Source organism: Carya illinoinensis, chromosome 1 (assembly GCF_018687715.1).
Source record: "Carya illinoinensis cultivar Pawnee chromosome 1, C.illinoinensisPawnee_v1, whole genome shotgun sequence".
Lineage (NCBI taxonomy): Eukaryota > Viridiplantae > Streptophyta > Magnoliopsida > Fagales > Juglandaceae > Carya > Carya illinoinensis.
This window is the reverse complement of record NC_056752.1, coordinates 3,968,500-3,988,558: the sequence shown is the minus strand read 5'-3', so window position 1 is coordinate 3,988,558 and position 20,059 is coordinate 3,968,500. Positions and strand designations below refer to the sequence as shown.

General features: G+C 36.4%; 2 protein-coding genes across 4 annotated transcripts; both read right to left on the bottom strand.

Moving 5' to 3' along the window:
* Positions 1–5,147: 5,147 nt before the first annotated feature.
* LOC122306486 (cytochrome P450 CYP82D47-like) lies at positions 5,148–7,265 on the bottom strand. Its single transcript, XM_043118919.1, has 2 exons — positions 6,245–7,265; positions 5,148–5,856 (listed from the first exon to the last, which is right to left on the bottom strand). Exons 1-2 carry the CDS (start codon positions 7,199–7,201, stop codon positions 5,230–5,232), a joined length of 1,584 nt encoding a protein of 527 aa, XP_042974853.1. The 5' UTR covers positions 7,202–7,265; the 3' UTR covers positions 5,148–5,229.
* A 7,082-nt stretch (positions 7,266–14,347) lies between these two features.
* On the bottom strand, positions 14,348–19,196 carry LOC122306474 (putative B3 domain-containing protein At5g66980). Of its 3 annotated transcripts, none has more exons than XR_006241467.1 (5): positions 18,928–19,196; positions 17,143–17,533; positions 16,899–17,044; positions 15,128–15,557; positions 14,348–14,690 (listed from the first exon to the last, which is right to left on the bottom strand). XR_006241467.1 is itself a non-coding variant. In XM_043118912.1 (5 exons), exons 1-4 carry the CDS (start codon positions 19,081–19,083, stop codon positions 15,255–15,257), a joined length of 996 nt encoding a protein of 331 aa, XP_042974846.1. In that variant the 5' UTR covers positions 19,084–19,196; the 3' UTR covers positions 14,348–14,690; positions 15,207–15,254. The 3 variants fall into 3 exon arrangements, 2 of the variants coding, with proteins under 2 accessions (XP_042974846.1, XP_042974841.1); XM_043118912.1 differs by having other exon boundaries at positions 15,207–15,557; XM_043118907.1 differs by lacking the exon at positions 14,348–14,690 and having other exon boundaries at positions 14,921–15,557.
* Positions 19,197–20,059: the final 863 nt, after the last annotated feature.

Below are 20,059 nucleotides of genomic sequence, written 5' to 3'. Positions count from 1 at the left end.
AGTAAACAATGCCTTAGGTACTGTAGCGTGAACAATGCCATACGCCGCGCTACAGTAACTTCTGAAATCCTAGTGAGATATAAAATTATAACTTTCCAAACAAACCCTTGACTAAAATACAAGGCATTCCCAAAAATAACCCTAGTCTATTAGTAATAAGACATATGTGGGCCAAGAATCATCAAGCCCACTTCTTCTAAACTAATAATAAAATATCGTAAAACAAATTGAAAGGCTTAACAACAATAGACCCAATCTTTAAGTTATGTCTTCCATAGCTTGTATCAAGTGGATCAAAATTGGTTCTTCTTCATTCAAGTCCATCTTGAGTGTTGGGCTCTTCCTAACTTCATCCCAAGTGGATCGCACCAATCTTTACATTGCTTCCTTAATCTTCTTGGCTCTTGATCTTATAATTGGCTCATCTGGAATTTACAAAGAATCTTTAAGGATAGCTTCACCTTGGTTCCCATCAATTTATCTTTGTAGAAAACTCCTTACCTCGTTTTTGTTTTCCATTAGTTTTCTTGTAAAACAAGAATTTTTTGAATTTCCTTACAATGAGATCTATATCATCATCAAAGTGTGGCGGGACATACAATGACGTCGACATGATCTACAAGGCCATGGATTACACTCGAATAAGTGAACCACGTTCTGATGCCAATTGAAATTCCCACGTACCCTTGTAAAATCACGAAATTGTCTACCAATTTCCTTAAACAAATTGATTAGATCTAAATATTATGATTATTAAATGAATAAAAAACTTAAAGAAAATAATCAAACTTACAAGACACAATGATTGGTTACGAAGAGAAACCCTTTAAAGAACTCTTTAAAGGTAAAACTCTATGGAGTAGCCAAACCCAGGAAAGTTAATCTTATTGTTTAAAAATCAATTACAAGTAATTCTCAATTACAAAACCTTTGTAACTTGACTCTCTTATTTATCCAAACAAATGACTTATTTTTTCTTCTACCGCAGTAGCAGCTAAAACTTCTAGCAATCTTCAAACTATTGACTTCTCTTTAGTGGCTGAAATCTAATCAATGATTCTTCATACTTGAAGTACAATCACACACAATGAGAGATCACAGATATGAAAATTCACTAAGGAATTTTCTTACCAAAATATGCACTAGAAAGTGCTCTAAAAAATATGTAGATCTGAATCTCTATAGATCCCAATAGGATCTCTTAAATAAAAAATTTGGAAAGGGTTCCAGTTGAAGTATGATTCTGCTAACAGATAGATATGTTGTGAGAATGTCTCCTGACGAATTGCTAACATTTTGCGATAACACTCTTCTGCAGTAACTGATCTCTGTTAAGCTTTCATTCTGGATAAATATAGATCATCCTGGACTCGATTTTTACCTCAATGACTTATCTAAACAATCTCTAAAACTTCTAAATAGACTCAACATTGTTTAGAGATAAATCAATAATTATTTTATATTCATCCAACAATTTCAAATATAATGATAAGATAAGTCTTATCATATAGTTATTTAATTCTAGCCAATTTTTACCTTTACAGTATCTTTTGGTGGTTACAAAAGATACAAACTAGCTAGGAGGGCAAAGAGGCTTGAGCTCAGAGTCAGAGTCAACAGCAATTAGAGGAGAATGGTCCTTTGCAGCTCATATGGCGGAGCAGGAAGGAGCTTAAGTGAACATGTAAATTTAGAGGGATCTTTGACTTTCATATGGTTATTCTCATGGTTGTTATTTTTAGGAAGATAAGTATATGTGACTTTTTGAGGTCATCTCCATAAATTATCCCAAATAAGTTAGATAGATGACTGCCATATTCATTGCACTCCGGTTTAAATAAAACTTTAAGCTCCCCCTATTTTGAAATTGGTGCTTTTGTTAGTTGTCACGACTAGCACTAAGGCTTTTCAATTGAACCTCTGCCCCAATCCATCATAGTTCAAAATTGAGAAAATGTCATCGGTTAGGTCAATCCAATCCGATTGTTCTTTTTCTTCGACCCCCAAAAAAAACACAAAACAAAGAAAGGACAATCGGATGCTAGTTAAGGACAATATAATTTCCCCCATTACCAAAATCCTCAAGGAAAGAGGGAGGAAGGGATTTTACTAGAGCATATGCAGTATAGTTTGGTTCTATAGAATATGCAAATTTTGACAAAGCTCCCTCATTCATTAGGCAACAAGGAACATTGAGAGAATGATATTATGAATTTGAAAGACTTGTTGAAGGAGATGTCAATTGGCCACAAAGGGATTAAATTGGAGCATTTGGTGGTGGGCTGAAAGAAGAAATTTTTGCAAAAATGCCACCTTCCAAACCCAAAATCTTGAGGGAACCATTCATGGTGGCTTGGATAAGCGGCCTGACAGTATCAAACCCCAAGGAAGAAGAAACAAGGCAAATTAGAGGCAAAGATTATTACCGTATTTCTTGTTTTCATCTACTCCGGCAATGTGTGTGAACTCCCTACTTTCAACCATTTTATTATTTTTCATTTTATTTTTTAATAATTAATTTTCTAAATTGCTACCTAACTGAAAATAAGAAGAATTGTTCTTCTCATCACCCCTTAATTCATTTTACACCCCCACATCTTACGTATCACTTAGACTAACCATTGATAAGAAAAGGATGAGGAGGGAGAGGGAAGAGATTTAAAAAAAAAAAAAAAAAAAAGGTTTTGGCTGAATAGGAAGAATAGTTAAGGAGGGTATGTGAGAGAGAAAACTTGATGAGAGAGAGGGGTGGGGATTCGGTGAGAGAGAACTTGATGAGAAAGGGGTTCAATGAGAGAGAGAGAGCTTGAGGAGGGAGAGGTAGAAGAGAGAGGGAGCTTAAGGAGAGAGAGAGAGAGTGTGAACTTGAGGAGAGAGATATTAAAGAGAGAGATGAGGGTTTGATGAGAGAGAGGTCGAAGAGTGAGAGACCTTGATAAAAGAGATGGCGAATGGTGGTTGAAAAGGTAGACTGAGGAGAGACTCCAGAAAGAAATAGCTTCATGGGCCTGATATTAAAAAAAAAAAAAAAAAATTCTAAACATAACTTACACACCACAGATTATATTTTTAAAATTTTTTTTTACCAAATATTCTATATATGGATAATGAAAAAAAAAATCAATTAGTTTAAGAAGAATAAACTCAAAAAAAATTTAGAAAAAAATTTTAAAAAATAAGAAAGTAAAAAAATGTGTGGTGTGTGGTAAGTGAGCTTATGCGTAACAAAACTCAGAAAAGAGAAAGAAAAAAATTTGATGACATCAGATGTGGTGTGTGTTGAGGTGAATAGTAGCTGGTTTTTAGTATTTATTTTTCAAAAAAGAAATATATGCTAGTTTTTTTTTTTTTTAAAGATGCTAGCTCCTCAAGATTTTTTTTTGTTTTTGTTTTTAGGAAAAATCTTTTTGCAAGCACACTTTGTAGTTTGTGCACTAATTCGCGCATCAATATTGATATGTAAAGTATATGTTTAATAAAACGATATGAATTGAAGACGAAAATAATTTTCATGAGATAAAAGATTTTTTTCTTCTTTCAATTTTTTTAATATTTTTTTAAATAAAAAAAGTCATCAATACGCAAATTAATGCATAAAATATGTTTGTATCTAACTAAACTCTTGTTTTTAAGAGTTTTTGAGAATTTTCTTGGATATTCAAATCTAGTGGGTTGTTAGAAAATGTAGAAAATGGACAATAAAATGTTGATTTTAATAATTCGGCCCAAGTTTTCTTAAGAAATTTATAGAAATGGTAGGAGCCCAGGGCAATCATTAAATTTGATGCATGTCTTTTTGCGTTGGTTTATGCTTCAGAGGATGAAGCTTTTGACTTTGGTAAAGGCCAACATTTAGCCAGAGATGCACTCCAGCAAATATTATAGGGTCAGCGCTCCCCGTCCTGATTCCAACACGCCCAAAGTCTGCACCCGGAAACAGGTGGATCAACTCAACAGGGTTGTTTGTGTCCGTTTGGCCTTATTGGCCTTCGTGAACAAAGTTTTGAATTCTGTTTGTGTCCGTTTTGGCAGAAGTATTGTAACGTAATATTTCAATATCACTATGTTTTGATATATTATTTCGGAATAGTTAATATATAGATAAATTATATATATAAATTATATTTTAAAATAATATTAATACAAATCTTAAAAATGTATATATTTAAAAAACTCAATAATATTTCTAAATTGTAATTAGTTCCCAATCACACTACCAAAAAAATTGATGTAAAAAAAAATAAAAAATTGCTAAAACAAATCAAATGTCCTCATAAAAAAAACTCAATGCATTTGCGCTGCTAGGGGCCCTTTTGGCAATCCTTTATTTCTAATTACCTTAAAAAGATTATCAAGTCTATTTACCTCTTTCACCCATGTACTTTACTTCAAATCATGTATTAACATTTTTTGTGTATTTATTTCTTTATGTTAGATTTTAAGGGCTTTATTAACTTGCTTGTATGGAAAATGGTGTATATATCTTTGATGAAAAGGGTTGAGACTTTTACAAATTTGCCCTTTTCTTTTTAAAATATTTTCCAAATTGCTATTTAATCCAATTTCATATCGGAGTACATGCTCTCGTCGAGACATCGGAATTTAGCCAAAATGGACCAAAATAGGTTAGAACAGTTAAAATTTGAGCCAAAATGGAAGAAGACATTACACATTTTCAATTACTATTATGACACATAAAATTCTGATCATTTTGACCGAAACAAGAGGGTTTTTAAACCTTGCTCATGAATCCTCGAGCATATTTGAACAACTATTGTCGCCTCTTCCTCCAAACGCAATAACATTGGAGTTGATTGCAAGAAATAGGTAGGTCAAACCTACCCCACGAGTTAGCCTTCTCGAATTTTGGAATATGCGATTAAATTTCCGGTATGAACATTTACAAATACAAGTTAAAATAATAATACACAATGAGATTACATAAAATAAACTCACAAACTGATGTAGTTTTATGAAATCTATTAGATTTACGTTATTATAAAAGTAAAGTAATTTTATAATCTGATATACCATATCAAGTTATATTAATTTGTGAGTTTATTTTTATGTAATTTCTATATAGTTAAAGTAATTTTCATAATTGATAGTTGTTGATACGACACATTTTAAGTGATTGTCCTTAAGTATTAGACATATAAAATTATTTAAAATATATCATATCAGTAAATGTGACCGAAGATGACAAAGTTTAAGATAAAAGTAGTATTTTTACACAAAGAGATCAGAATTAAGACGTGGAGAGAGGAGAACTTGAAGTGGGGTTGCCTTCAAATTTGTCAAGCCAACGCTCTCAGTCATATCCACATCTTCATTGGATGGCTTAGAAATGTTGAAACTGTGTAAGAAGCTGGCGAGCGTCAAATGCACCACTTGAAGAGCTAAGGAAACCCCTGGACAAGATCGCCTTCCTGAACCGAAAGGAATGAGCTCAAAATTCTGACCTCTCAGGTCCATGTCCCTGTGAGTAGTCAAGAATCTCTCCGGTCTGAATTCGTGAGGGTTGGGCCAAATGTTCTCGTCTCGGTGAATTTTCCAGACATTCACCATTAACCGTGTGTCGGCCGGAATGCGATAGCCGGCTGAGAGGGTGCAGTCTTCAATGGCAGCACGAAGAGCAATGATCGGACCAGGTGGGTATAGGCGCATTGTTTCCTTGACAATGGCTTGGAGATAGACCAAGTCTTTTATGTCGGATTCTTCCACATGTCTATCCTTGCCAACGTTTATGTCTAACTCATCACAGGCCTTCTCTAGTGCATCACTATTGTTGAGTAGTAAAGACAGAGCCCATGTGAGAGTGACCATTGTGGTGTCACTTCCTGCTAAGATTAGATTCTGCCAAAATAATAACTCGTGACTAAACAATAAATCATCCACCTTCTTCTGGCGATTTTTTTTTAATTTTAATTTTTTTTAACAAACCTTAAACTTGGGGAATATCCCCAAGACCAACGCCCTTAACGGTTGAGCCAGCCCTTAATGGTTGAGCCAGCCCCTAAGGATTCCTTGATATAGCCTTGAAAGTGAAAACTTTATGCGACAAAAAAAAATAAAAAATTAATAAATTGTTTTGATCACTTGAGTATTGAATTATGTTCATATTTTTCAGGATTTCTTACCCTCTTTCTCTATTCTCTGTTTATTTTGGGTGGTTTAGCTATCACCCGGCAAGTTTTTACCTCGGGACTCGTTGCGAAAGAGATGAAAGTCACGAAGAACTTACCAGGGAAGTAGCCTTGTTGATGGTGTCAGCATCAAATCCTGAAATCTGGGCATCTTCGAGGGTGTTGAGCATCACATCCATAAAATCCTGCTCTTCTCTTCTCTTCCCATCTGTCAACTTCTTCTGTTTATGCTCCTCCAGCCACCCTCCAACTAGAGCATCCAATTGTTTCGCAGTTCTCTTCATCCTTTTCTCATATCTATTTAAATCCAACCACCCCAGAAACGGTATTGCATCAGACAACACAAACACGCCAAACAGATGAAAAAATTCCCTCATCACTTTCTGACAGCGACGTGTCTCATCTTCATCAAAATCAGCGTTGGTTCCGAAGTATCGCTTACCTGCAACCATTCTTAAATTAAGATTATGAGTCAAATCCCCAAACCATCGCTTCATGTCCACAAGAACTCCACTTTCTGCACTGCCTTTGCTAACCCAGAACTGGTACAATTCCTTTATCGCAGTTCCCACCTCTGAAGCTCGTATATGCTTCAGCATATCAAGCCGATGATTCGACAAAAGCTCAATTGTTGCTATCTTGCGCATCTCACGCCAGTATGATCCATATGGAGCAAACCCAAACATAGCATAGTCATATCCCATCAACTTTGAGGCTGCAATGCTTGGTCTGTTGGAGAAAACCTTGTCATGGACAGTGAAACACTCTCTGGCCATTTCCCAACTATTCAGAACCAAAACTCTATGAGAACCCAACCTAATAGTAAAAACTGGTCCGTACTTGTCAGCCATGGCACCCAGTGTTTTGTGGGTCAATTGCCGGCTGCCGAGTAGATGCATATGGCCTATAATAGGCCAAGCGCCACCAGCTTGAGGCACAGTGCAGGTCTTGTTCTCACGAATAATTTTCCTTCTCAAGTACTGAAAACAGATACATACTAGCAAAGCAAAGAAGCCAGAGAACAGAGTCAATAGGAATTGGAGTAGAGGATCCATTGTTAGAGCTGAGAGTGTCACTAACAGGACAGGTTTTGTCGAATTAAGTAACTTTAGATATCCTCTTTGATTATAATGTTGTTTTCTTCTTATGTTTGTCTTTTTCTTCGGAAGATAAGAATAGCCGACTTCTGAGGCCATAGATTGTTGCCATTTTCTCAAGAAAAAACAAAGTTCGACCGCTGACATGTTGACTTCAGTCCAGCAATTTTTTTTTTTTTTTTTTTTCTATTATAAAGAAAATGAGTGCTTGTTGTCGAAATCAGAACTACGGCAATTCCATGACCGATTACCCAAGAATTTCAAACAACAATCTTGTTATATCTGGTAATTTGTCCTGTTACTTGGAAACGCTCAACTTGGACTTCACGACCTCGTTTGACACTTGGCCGGGATTTAAAGGATGCTTGGGTTTCTAAAGCTGAACCGTCGTTCTTTTATTATTATTATTATTATATTTTTTTATTAAGAAAAGATTTGATATCACCTTTTATGAGTCATTAGTATCCCTTCCTAATTTTATTCAAAAAACCCTCACTCATAATTTTATTCAAAAAACCCTCCCTCATGAGGGAAGAATACCATGTAAAATAGAACCATAAACACCTATAAATTATCAATACAAACATAATCAAAAGAAAACCCAGTTGCTTACAATAATACCCAGATCCAGACCAGCCCTCCCACCAACCAAAAACTCACCATCAACGCCTAATATAAGGTATCCCAAGTATATCAAGCCTAATATATCCCCTAATAATTCCTTGAACATAATTTGCGCCATAAAACTCATCGTTACGCCCTTGAACCCCTTGCTTTGCTAAAAAATCTGCAAACATATTAGCTTCTCTAAAAATATGTTGAAACTTGGCATTAAGATCAACGACCAGCACTTTAATATCCTCCCAAAAATCCCATAGAAACCAATACTTATAAACTCCTGAAGCCAACCAGCCAACTATCACCATTGAGTTCAACTCGATCACTAAATCCCACAAACCCATTTGCTTACACATTCGAAGACCATCAAGGAGGACACAGCATTCAGCAATGGTATTCGTAGCATACCCATATGAGTGCGCAAAACCAGTCATAACCTCACCTTTATGATTTCGAATAATGCCACCTCCCCTTGACTCTCCTGGATTCCCACAAGATCCTCCATCAATGTTCAATTTAAGTCTTCCTCTAGCCGGTGGTCTCCAAACAACTAAATTCAATTTCTTTGTAACCACAAGAATAACTGGACAAGATAAAGTCTCAATTATCGCCCTATCATGTTCACCCAAAACTCAAAATTTTTTAATCATCCTCGATGCCTCTCTAATGCATATTTTAATTGATCAAATAACACCTACAACATTAAACTTCACCCCTTCCATTCTTTCCATGCACCTAGCTCTCCAAAGTGCCCAAGAAATCACAATGGGAATAAAACCCCAAAGCCATCCAACCTAAGAATTCATTACCGCTCTTTGCCACCAGAAATTCATCATCTCCTCTCAATTCCGGATATGAGACATCCTAATATGACAAGCATCAGCAAAAAAATTCCATACTCTTCGTGCTCCCTCTCCCTCACATAAAATATGATTAACAATTTCTATGCGAGGTTGAGCACAACATTCACATTTAGAGACCAAAGGGATTCCTAAATTATGGACAACATCATCAGTTGGGATAACCTTTCTTTTTGCTCTCCATACAAAGAACGACATTTTCTTTGGTAACCAATTCCTCCACAACAATTTCTTCCATATGCATAAGTCCCCTCGTTGTCGAATTAAATGCCAAGCTAATTTAATCATAAAGTCATCATCAATAGAAGACTGCCAGACGCAAACATCCTCACCCTGTCGTAATCTCACGCCTACTACACATATTTTCTGCACAACATCATCCGAAACCAACTCCTGTAGTCCTTCAACTTTGGGGCCCGAAGACGTGAAAACGTCCACCACACACAAATCATCACTTCCAATAATAGGCACCAAATCACACAAAGATCCATCCCCTATCCAGTTGTCTATCCAAAACTTGGACTGGCCCCCCATATCAACCACTTTGTGTTCCTTAAAACCTTTGGCATGGTATCCATAAGACCCTTCCAGAATCTGGATCATTTCCTGAGTTGCAACACTAAGCATAGATGAGAGTTACTGACATATTTGTGATGAAAAAACTCCGACCACATCGATCCTCCTTTTATACTCTTCCAAGCAAATTTCATAAGCAATGACTCTTGAACCTCTTGGAGATCTCGAATTGCGAGTCCACCCTCTTTAACCGACAAACAAATTTTCCTCTAAAAAATCCACTTCCTTTTTTTAGTCTCCCTCGATGAACCCCAAAGGAAATCTAAAAAAAATTTCTTCATAGGCGAGTGTACTACTTTTGGCAAATTTAATACCTAAAGCATGTGGATAGGTAAACTACTCAAGACACGTTTCAATAAAACAATTTCCCCCCCAAAAGATAGTATCTTACTCTTTCATCCAGCAAGCTTCTTTTGAACTTTAGCTAATAGGGGCTCAAACATACGAATTTTCAATGGTCCCACAAAAAGAGGGATGCCCAAATACATGCATGGCCATTGGCCTTCCTCAAAACCCGAAATTGTTTTCAACCCATTCTTACGATCAATTGACATAGAAGATAAGAAAAATATAGAAGACTTATCGGGATTAATTTTCTGTCCAGACGATGCTTCATACCTTCTCAATACCGCCATAAGATTCCGAATAAATGTCTTTCCACCATTGGCAAAAATCAGGATATCATCGACGTAAAGAAAATGAGTAATAAGAGTCCCTCCACCCAGGTGAAAAGGCTTAATTCACCCCAAATTGAACTCCCGCTTTAGCATTCGAGGGAGAATCTCCTCAGACAAAATAAATAAATAGGGGTAGACAGGGTCACCCTGCCGTAACCCTCGCGAAGCTTGAAAAAAACCTTTAATATTCCCATTCAATATTATTAAGTAAAAAGGAGAAGAAATAGCATTAAAGATAATATTCCTCCAATGATCCGAAAAGCCCAATCGCCGTAGCATCTCTAACAAAAAACTCAAATTCATCCGATCATAGGCTTTAGCCATATCAAGTTTCAACATTGCATTCCCACCTCTCACCTTTTTGTCCATGCTTTGTACCAATTCCTGAGCTAGAGACATATTCTCAAAAATACTACAACCCCAAATGAATGCAGCCTGCTCAAGAGAAATGGTTTTTCCAATATCAGCGCCAAATGAAAAACCATCAATTTTGACATAATTTTATACACCACTAAACAAAGACTTATCGGGTGAAATTGACCAAAACCCAAAGGCTCGTCTAACTTTGGAATTAATACCAAATTTGTAGTCCTAAAAAATGTAGTCAGTGGCTTCCCCTAAAAAAATTCTTTAGCTATTTCTAAAAGATCATCTTTAACAATATCACAGGACAGGATGAAAAACTCGTAGAGAACCTATTTGGACCAGGATTACTATCTGCAAGAATAGACCACAGAGAATTCTTTACCTCCTCCATAGAGGGAGCAGTACACAAACTTTCATTGTCCCCCATAGAGACCACTGGTGTTAACAACTCGAAATCCTCCTGCAGCGTGTCAACACGTTGAAAGAATTTCCTGAAAATAGGATACCGCCCCGTCCATAATCTCTTCCCACGTAGTCAACGTACGCCCATCCTCAAGAAGTGATCGGTCAATCCTTTTATTTTTTTGCTTCATTCTCATGGATGCATGAAAGAAACTGGTATTCGAATCACCCTCCTCCAGCCATTTTATCCGAGACTTTTGACAGGCCAACATCTCTTCACAATGGACCCACTTCAAATGTTTCTGCTTACAATTCAACAACTATGCTTCAACTTGCGTCGAGTACTCACTAGATAGCTCAAGTTCCAACCCAATAATTCGATCTTCCAAATTTTTTAACTCCCCCCCTATACGACCAAATACTTCTTTATTCCAAACTCGCAAAGCACTTTTAAGGAGCTTTAATTTTTAGCTAATCTGAACCATTACACATCCATCCACACGTGTAATCCATACCTTGAACTAGAGGAATAAAACCCTCATGAGAGCCCCACATCTAAAGAAATCTGAATGGCTGAAGGATAGACACCCGATCTCGCAATAATTGAACAACCATGGGGCATGATTCGATGTGGTTCGCAGTAAGTACTTAACCGTAATATCCTTAAAGGAGTTTAAAAAAGACATATTAACGAGCACTCTATCCAACTGTGCCCAGATTCGACAGCCACCTAACATTCCATTATACCATGACAAACGATTTCCTTCACAAGGTAGGTCCACCAACGCACAATCATGAATACACTCATTAAATTCTATTTTGGCCCGAGAGGCTTGTAGAAGACCACCAATCTTTTTGGAATCACTACGAATGATATTAAAATCTCCCCCAATAAATCAAGGGAGGCCACCAGACATTTGTGCCCTAAAAAAGTCCCAAAGCTCCAACTGTTTAGCCTGAAAACAACTGGCATAAACAAAAGAGGCAAGCACCCGGCAATTTCCATGCGCAAACCATCCACTAATAGCTTGATCCGACATAGCCAACAATTTGAAGTCCAAGCCATCATCCCAAAACAGCCAAAATTTTCTCCCTACTTAAGCATTATTAGTATAGCACAACAATTTCATCTATCTCACCCATTGCCTGCATTTATTCGAATTTAAGAAAGATTCTAGAATGGCAACCACTGAAGGTCGACACTTATTCAAGAGATGCCGAAGTCTACGTTTCGACAAAAGAATCCCATAATATTCCAGATAAGAATATGCATTAAAAAGTTAGAGTAATTTTTTGGAACGAGTACATCGCTCAACACAACAATAGATTTTTCTCTCTGTATACCTTTCATATTTTTCAAAGGTACATGCATCTCAGGATCCGAATTGAAGCACTTAGCAGCAAGTTCATTAAGTTCCTCATAATCCCCTTCAGAATTCGCCCTACACAAATCCTCATCCACAAACAAGGCCCTCTTGCCCAAGCCTCCTAACTCAAATTCTAAGGCTTCATCCACCAATTTCAAAGAACTTCTTGATTCAGAAATTTTACGTAATTCTTGAACATCCTCCTCAAGAACATCCTCAGTATGTTCAAACTAGTTCCTATCCGAAATGACAGACCCCCCAGTTGATGGTTCCTGCACCTCCCCCATGGCATTACGTTGAAAATCAATACTCGGCAGCCTTCCCATCCATGCCAATCCAATCTTCCCCAGAATTTTGGATCTCCCCCACTTGTTGGTTCTGGACGTGAAAATCTGATTCCTGAGGTACACCTTCCTTGATCTCACCCATACACGAATCAAATAATTCTCCCACCTGTGACACAAACCATACTTTCTTAGGAGTCTCATTAGTCACTTCTTTGCACTTCTGAATAGCCTCCAAAATAAAATCACGACGAGACTTCGAAGATTCCCCCTTCACCATATCCACTGCTGATTTCTTTCCCACTTCCTTCCAAATATTTTTATTGGATTGTGTCTTACCATTCAACTTCATACCCACTTGCAATTCATTTTTATCGTCTTCAAATTGCATACTCCGTTTACAAGTAGCTATCAAATGCCCTTGCTTTCAGTAACAAAAACAGAAGGCAGGTGTAGAATAAAAAACAACCTCCTGGTAATGACTAGACGCTAACCCCAGAGGACCCAACCAAAAAGATTTACGTAGTGGTTGCGAGACATCTAACTCCACGCATATACATGCAGCCTCATGCTGAGTCACACATGCCGTTGCATTATCTCACTTTAGATACCGACCAAAACCATTTCCAATACTCCTTAACATAGACTCCTGGAAATAGTTAGGAGGCAGACCCGGTAATGTAAGCCAAACAGGAGCCCAAGGAGAATCTTCATCCTCCAAATAATATGGTGTCCCATGGAAAACCCGAAAATGACTTCCAAGCATCTCTGAGTTTCCTCGTGCCATAACACTGATGAAATCATCCTCCTTCAACATGCGAACCAAAACATTGCATGAATTTCGTGGTTGCCCAATCACCGATATCGATTTCAAGCCCCATCGATTTTTGATGAATCCACATATAGAGTCTAATCTTTGCTTTTAAAAGGAAAAACATCTCTCCCTCCTGAAACCGAGGCTCACACACAAGAATACCAACTTCTGGGAGAAGTTGCGGTTTCGAAAGCACAACATCCGCATAGCCTACTACCCATGCCCCTTCTACAAGACGCGAAGGATGTGTCGTCTTCCCCTACTCTAGCTAATCAACCTTCACTATACTAGCCCCTTATTCTACCAACGAAGACATGGGGCCAGAGGCTTGCACCATATAGCAACCCTAATCACCTCTCACACTTGAGAGAAAAAAATTCCTCGTGCCACGTCAGCACTTACAAAGATGTAAAGGGATGCAAGTAGACTTGAAATTCTGGAGCTGAACCGTACTGGTGAGCCATGGCGCCCAGTTTTTCTTAGGTGAGTTGTGTCCGCCTAGGAGGTGCATATGGCTGATAATAGGTGACCTACGACCTACTTGGGGAGCATTGCAGGTCTTTTGCTCATTAACAATTGGAATCTTTTGGTGGTTACAAAATATACAAACTAGCTAGGAGGGCAAAGAGGCTTGAGCTCAGCGTCAGAGTCAACAGCAATTAGGGTTTGTTGCAGCTCACATGGCAGAGTAAGAAGGGGTTTGAGTGAACATGTAAATTTAGAGGGATCTTTGACTTTCATATAGTTATTGTCATGGTTGTCTTTATTCTTAGGAAGATGAGAATATGTGACTTTTTGAGATCATCCCCATGAACTATCACAAATAAGTTAGATGACTGCCATATTCATCGCACTCCAGCTTAAGCAAAAACTTTAAGATTCACTATTTTAAAATTGGCTTTCGTTAGTCACCACGACCAACACTATGGCTTTTCAACTGAACCTCTGACCCCAATCCATCATAGTTAAAAATTGAGAAGATGTCATCGGCTAAGTCAATCCAATCCAATTGTTCTTTTTCTTCTACCCCCAAAGAAAAAAATAATAATAAATAAATAAATAAAATTTAAAAAAATTTAAAATTAAAAACGAGAGAGAGAGAGAGAGAGAGAGAGAGAGAGAGAGAGAGAGAGAGAGTAATTGGATGCTAGTTAATGACAGTATAATTTTTCCCATTACCAAAACCCTCAAGGAAAGAGGGAGGAAGGGATTTTAGTGGAGCATATGCAGTACAGTTTAGTTATATAGAATATGCAAATTTTGACAAAGCTACCTATGCATCAGGCAGTAAGAAACATTGAGAGAATGATATTATGAATTTGAAAGACTTGTTGAAGAAGTTGTCAATTGGCCACAAAGGGCTTAAATTGGAGCATTTGTTGGTGGGCTAAAAGAAGAAATTTCTGCAGAAATGCCGCCTTCAAACCCAAAATCTTGAGGGAACCATTCATGGTGGCTTGGATAAGTGGCCAGAGAGAGTCAACTGTCAACGAAGAAGAAACAAGGCAAATCAGAGGCAAAGATTATTACCATATTTCTCATTTTCGTCTAGTCCAACAATGTGTGTGAACTCCCTACTTCCACTGCTAGCTGTAAATATATGTATTGTGCACAATGCAATCGATCCTAAGATGGCATGAATGATTCTCGTGGCCCAAACACAAATTTCACGATGTCAACAAAATGAAGAAATTCCCAAGGTATCCATTCCACTTGGAGCAACAAAACATGCTTATAATGATAGTTATAACCTACCAAAATGCAAGACGAGACAAGAAACCACAATTCATTCATGATGAAAATAAGTATATGAATAAAAAGATGCCAATTTCAAATCCACAGCAAGAATGATTAAGGGTTTACTGAAGTGCCTAACTTACTCCTATGTGGAAAATATAGTACAAAGCACTATAACCTAACCAGGTATGTGTTGCAAAGCGGAATTGAGAAAAGTTGTCTCGTGCCATGAGAACAAGCACTGTTGGGTTTGCATTTCTACCATGAAGTTGGGCCGCACTTGGGGGTTGGGGGTGGATTTTTTTGTATATCATGCCTTCTCCCTATACAACCAATCCTTAGGTAACTTCTTGAATCTTGCATTTCCACGAAGAATTTGAACACGCATTTCTCTGCATGTATTTCCTCTTCCAAGGATAAACTCAAACACACATTGGTCTTTAGGTTGTACAGCATTCTTCTCTACAAAATAAGACCACCCATTCGCGATCATGATTCGACCATTCGACCTTTTAACGATTTTCACAGGGCATTTCTCTTCATTTGGACCGCGAATTACCACTTCTTGCTTCAGCTTGATGTTATACGCATTCACCACAGATCTACGAACACACTGCAGCCAGAACCAATGTCATGAGAAATCTATTCTTCCAAACATTTACAGAAAGCATGTGGACCTGCTGACATAACTGGTTAACTCACAATAGCAAGAGAATTATTTGATACACAACATATATGGCAATGATGAAGTAAAAATAATTATGAATTTGGAGGTTCTGATACAAATATGAGTATATTGCAAGAATAGAAATCAATTTTGGTTCTCTCTGACAATTTTAAAAAATGACTAGTTTTTGCCTTCCAAAAAAGATGAATCTAATGAAACAATAACAAATGATGAGTATTCATGTTACATCCAGCTCAGTTTCTACTCGCTCATTCAAGATGACACCACCAAATGTTCCTAAATTTATAGTATTATATTTTCTCTATTGGTATGTAAAGATATCACATTTTATCAAAAAGCGCTAGAAGCACAACATAAGTACACTAGGGGTATACTGTAACGACCCAGGGAAAGCACTAACCATATCTGCGCTTTAACAGCAGAAAGACAGTCACTTTGAAGTTTCCTAAAATTAGTTATAAACCTAATTTCACCTAGAAAGTAGCCAATGCGGGATTTAGCACCCATGACTACCTTTAATGTAGGTTATATATATTCACAATGTGGGAATAAGGCGTTACAAACTCCCCCCTTTTAACTTCCCAATGTCCACACACGGCCACGTGTGCAGTGCTACAGTTTCACATGGCTGGCCTTTCTAGATGACTTTGATACCATAAACAACCCGGGAATGCAATAGCCACATCAGCACTATAACTCAAAAAGACTAGTCCAATTAAAAATTCCATGGAATCTCTTATAAAGCCCAGTTTTACCTAGTAAATAGCCAATGTGGGACTCACTGACTCAGTCACCTTTACAACCTACCCATTCTATGTGGGCTATTTCCCACTGTGGGACTCAGGTATTATGTATACAAAGGGAGACACCAATTTTTAGGAAAGGGACAGCCAATACATTTCCAAGTAATCAAAAAGTGAACAAACATCAAATAATATCATTGTGATACCGTTTTGACTCAAATAAAAGGATACATAATAAAACGATACTCTCCACATCTAATCTTACGATCCACAAGCAAAATCCCAATAACCTTCTCACTCTTCCTCCAATTTCCAAATAAAAATACCTCAATAGTTCAGAAAAAGTATATATGCATCTCCTAGGTGAACAGTGTTGTCCATCATCGATCCTTGCACCCAAAATATATCATCTGAAAAGCATTATAAACCCTTACCTCTCCATATATCAAAATCCCAATGTACCATATGGACATTGCAAAAAGATAAATATAAACACTGAAAAATACAATACCAGAAAACTCACCAAGGTATATCGCATAAATTTAGTAATGGATGTAACAAAATATGGATTCTTTGGTGCAACAACTCGGGCCACTTTAGGGCTCTTGTTTTGTTCAAGATTTGCTCCAGCAATTCTTCTTGATTTATGTTGATTAGCTTTTGATGAAACTGCAAGCATACAATTTCTAAATACATAATTTGTATTCAAAGACAAAAAATGGGAGAAAGCAACTAGTTGAGAGTAATAAGTATTAAGTACAACTCACCTCCTGCCTCTTCATTGGTCTTGAGACCTATCTGCAAAAGCTTTCGTTTGCCACCACGAGTCAATCTACCACAAGTCTGCCCTGCTGTAGAATCTTCTTCAGGGGTCAGACATGGAAGAGCCTTACCCATAGCTTCAGCTTCATATTTCATGCATCCAGTTTTATTGAATATCTTGACTTTAAACACATTACTTCTATTGTATTTGAATATAAGAAAGTCCCCAAATTCCAGAGAATGATCACTTGCAAACTGTTGCCAGCCACACTTGAAACACAAGCGGCTGCCAATTTGGTCCAGTTCAACAGGCCAAGAGTTTCCGGTATGATCAATGAGAATGGCCTTCTTTGGTATGTTTCCAGTGAAGTGCTTGATAAATGTGGGTGGGATAGACTGCAAATAGATTGAGATTTCATCAGATATTAAACAGTCCATCTAAATTCAAAAAACACCACTGATGATACCCATCCTATCTATTGTCTATTGCATGATGATAAAGATAGAACACTTTATTGGAAGAGTTGAAAAGATTCTTTTTTAACACATTTATTTCCCTGGGCTTCCATCATTGTTTGCAATGGGAACAGCTTTCATAATTTGCTTGTATCCATCACTAGTGTTTAGTGGTTATTAGATGTATTTTGTGTATACTTCTTGTGTACTTGGGCTATTCCTTTTACCATCAATAAAGTTTTAATTTTACTTATATATAAAGAAAAATATGAACCTTTTTGAAAACTCTTTTACAACTTCGCTTGAAATAGAGGATAATTTTGTAAAATAACAATACTCTTATAACAACTTTAGAGCCTATTTTACGAAAGATACTCTCCATTTAAAAAAAAAAAAATTGTAAAAAAGGTGGTAAAAAGAGTTATATTTGTATCACTACTATCATAATACTTAACAACATTTTTCCTTTGAGTATAGATGGTGTTTTAGCATACATATCAAACATGAAAAATGAAATTTAGGTTCTAGAAAGAACATATACAAACATATATATATATATATATATATATAAATGGAATATGTTGTTTATCAATACTTGAGAAAGAAATCCAAAAATCAAACGCCCTGGTAAAAGAGTATTTTCCTTCAGAAAATCCTTAACCTGTTACTGCATACATCAATACATACATATATGTATTGGAGGGAAAGGAGCACAATGCTCCATTAAGATGTTAAAAGCACGTTGTCTCATACATTTTTCACAATGAACAGCTTTATTTCTATTACTTCAAGAAGTAACACACTGTTCTCTTTATTTCTTAATTTACAAAAACAGAAGTACAAAAGAACATTATAAATAGGAAATGGTTTGTGGAAATAAGGGTATAACTTAACAGAGATGAAAAGTATGGCTGCCAAAAATTAAATCCCTTCGTAAAACGTCACAAAATAAAACGCAAAGTTACGAACCTTCAAGAATATCAATATCATAGACAACACTCTAGCAAGTAACAAGTAGCTTTTCATATCTTGGACATATGGGAAATTCTCAAATCCCTGACACCTAAAACTATGCCTTTTGTTTTACTTGATTTCGCTTGTAACAAAACAGAATAGCAGGATTTTAAGAATACGGTAAAACAATAGACCAGAAAAGAATTTTATGAATCAATGAGAGCAAAAGAAAAGGATACTTTATCCGTTTGATTCAAAACAAACACCAAAATCTTGAATAGCTGAAAAACAAAGTCTCATATCCACCAACTACTAGAAGCAGTGAGCTTTATGGCAAGGAGAGAGAGAGAGAGAGAGAGAGAGAGAGAGAGAGAGAATACTATTTCGTGAGAGCAGGTAAAGGGAAGGAAAACTTTGAAGAACTCGGGGCCGTCTTCAGGGAAATAGGGTTGTCTCCGTCCTCGAAACAACGGCATTGTTGTTCCGGCTCTTCCTCTGTCTTTTCTAGTACACTCGTGGAAACCCAATGATATCATCCAGAATCGGATTGAAAAGGAAGTTTACGTACAAACTCTGTCCTCGGACTCAGTGCCTCACACGTTTCTTTTTACGTTCCTCGCTCGCGCGCGCTCTCTCCCCCGCACTTGGGTAACTTCAGTTCAATGATGCAATTACTACCCTTTTACTGCCTTCTACTGTGTATTTAAAATTTTTATGTTTTATTTTTTTTAAATATTTTTTTAACATCCTTAATTATTAAAAAAATTTTAAAATATATATAATTTTAATAATAACCACTTTATTAACTATGAAGTAAAAAAAATAAAAAAATAATAATAATATGATAATAAACCTATTATTACTCATATATATGGCCATGAAATTGTGGGATGTAATTCCTAACAAAAATGAGTACCAGTTTCGTACATTCCTAAGGGTCTACAAATCTTACACCTTTTTAAAATGTAGAAAATATAAATAAAGAGGCGTAAAGATTTACATGATTCGACATTAAAATTTCATTTAGTTATATAGATGAGAATAAATGAGATGAAAATTTTATGAATTATAGTGAAATAGTTTATGAATAATAATGAAATGATTTGAATTAACATGTTTTATAGAGTTTTTTGAGAAATTAGAGAAAAGAAAAATTGAATAAAAATATTATAAGATTAAAACATTATTATTTAATTATTTTTTAATATTATTTTTATTTTAGGATTTGAAATTTTTTTTTTAATTTTATTTAGAAGTTTGGAAAAATTATAATAATTATTTGAAAAATTAAAAACTTAAAATTAAAAAGTGTTTATATTTAAATAGGTTTTGACGTTAAAATGATATAAGATAGATGAATTGAGAATTGAGATAACTGTAAAATTAAACGGGCCAAAGGCCTACGCCCACGAAACTTTAGAGGGTGAAACATATTGTTTTTGCCTATGTGGTGATTTTATTGTCTCTCATGTACTCACTTTGCTATCTGTATAATGGTGAAAAGTTTGTTAT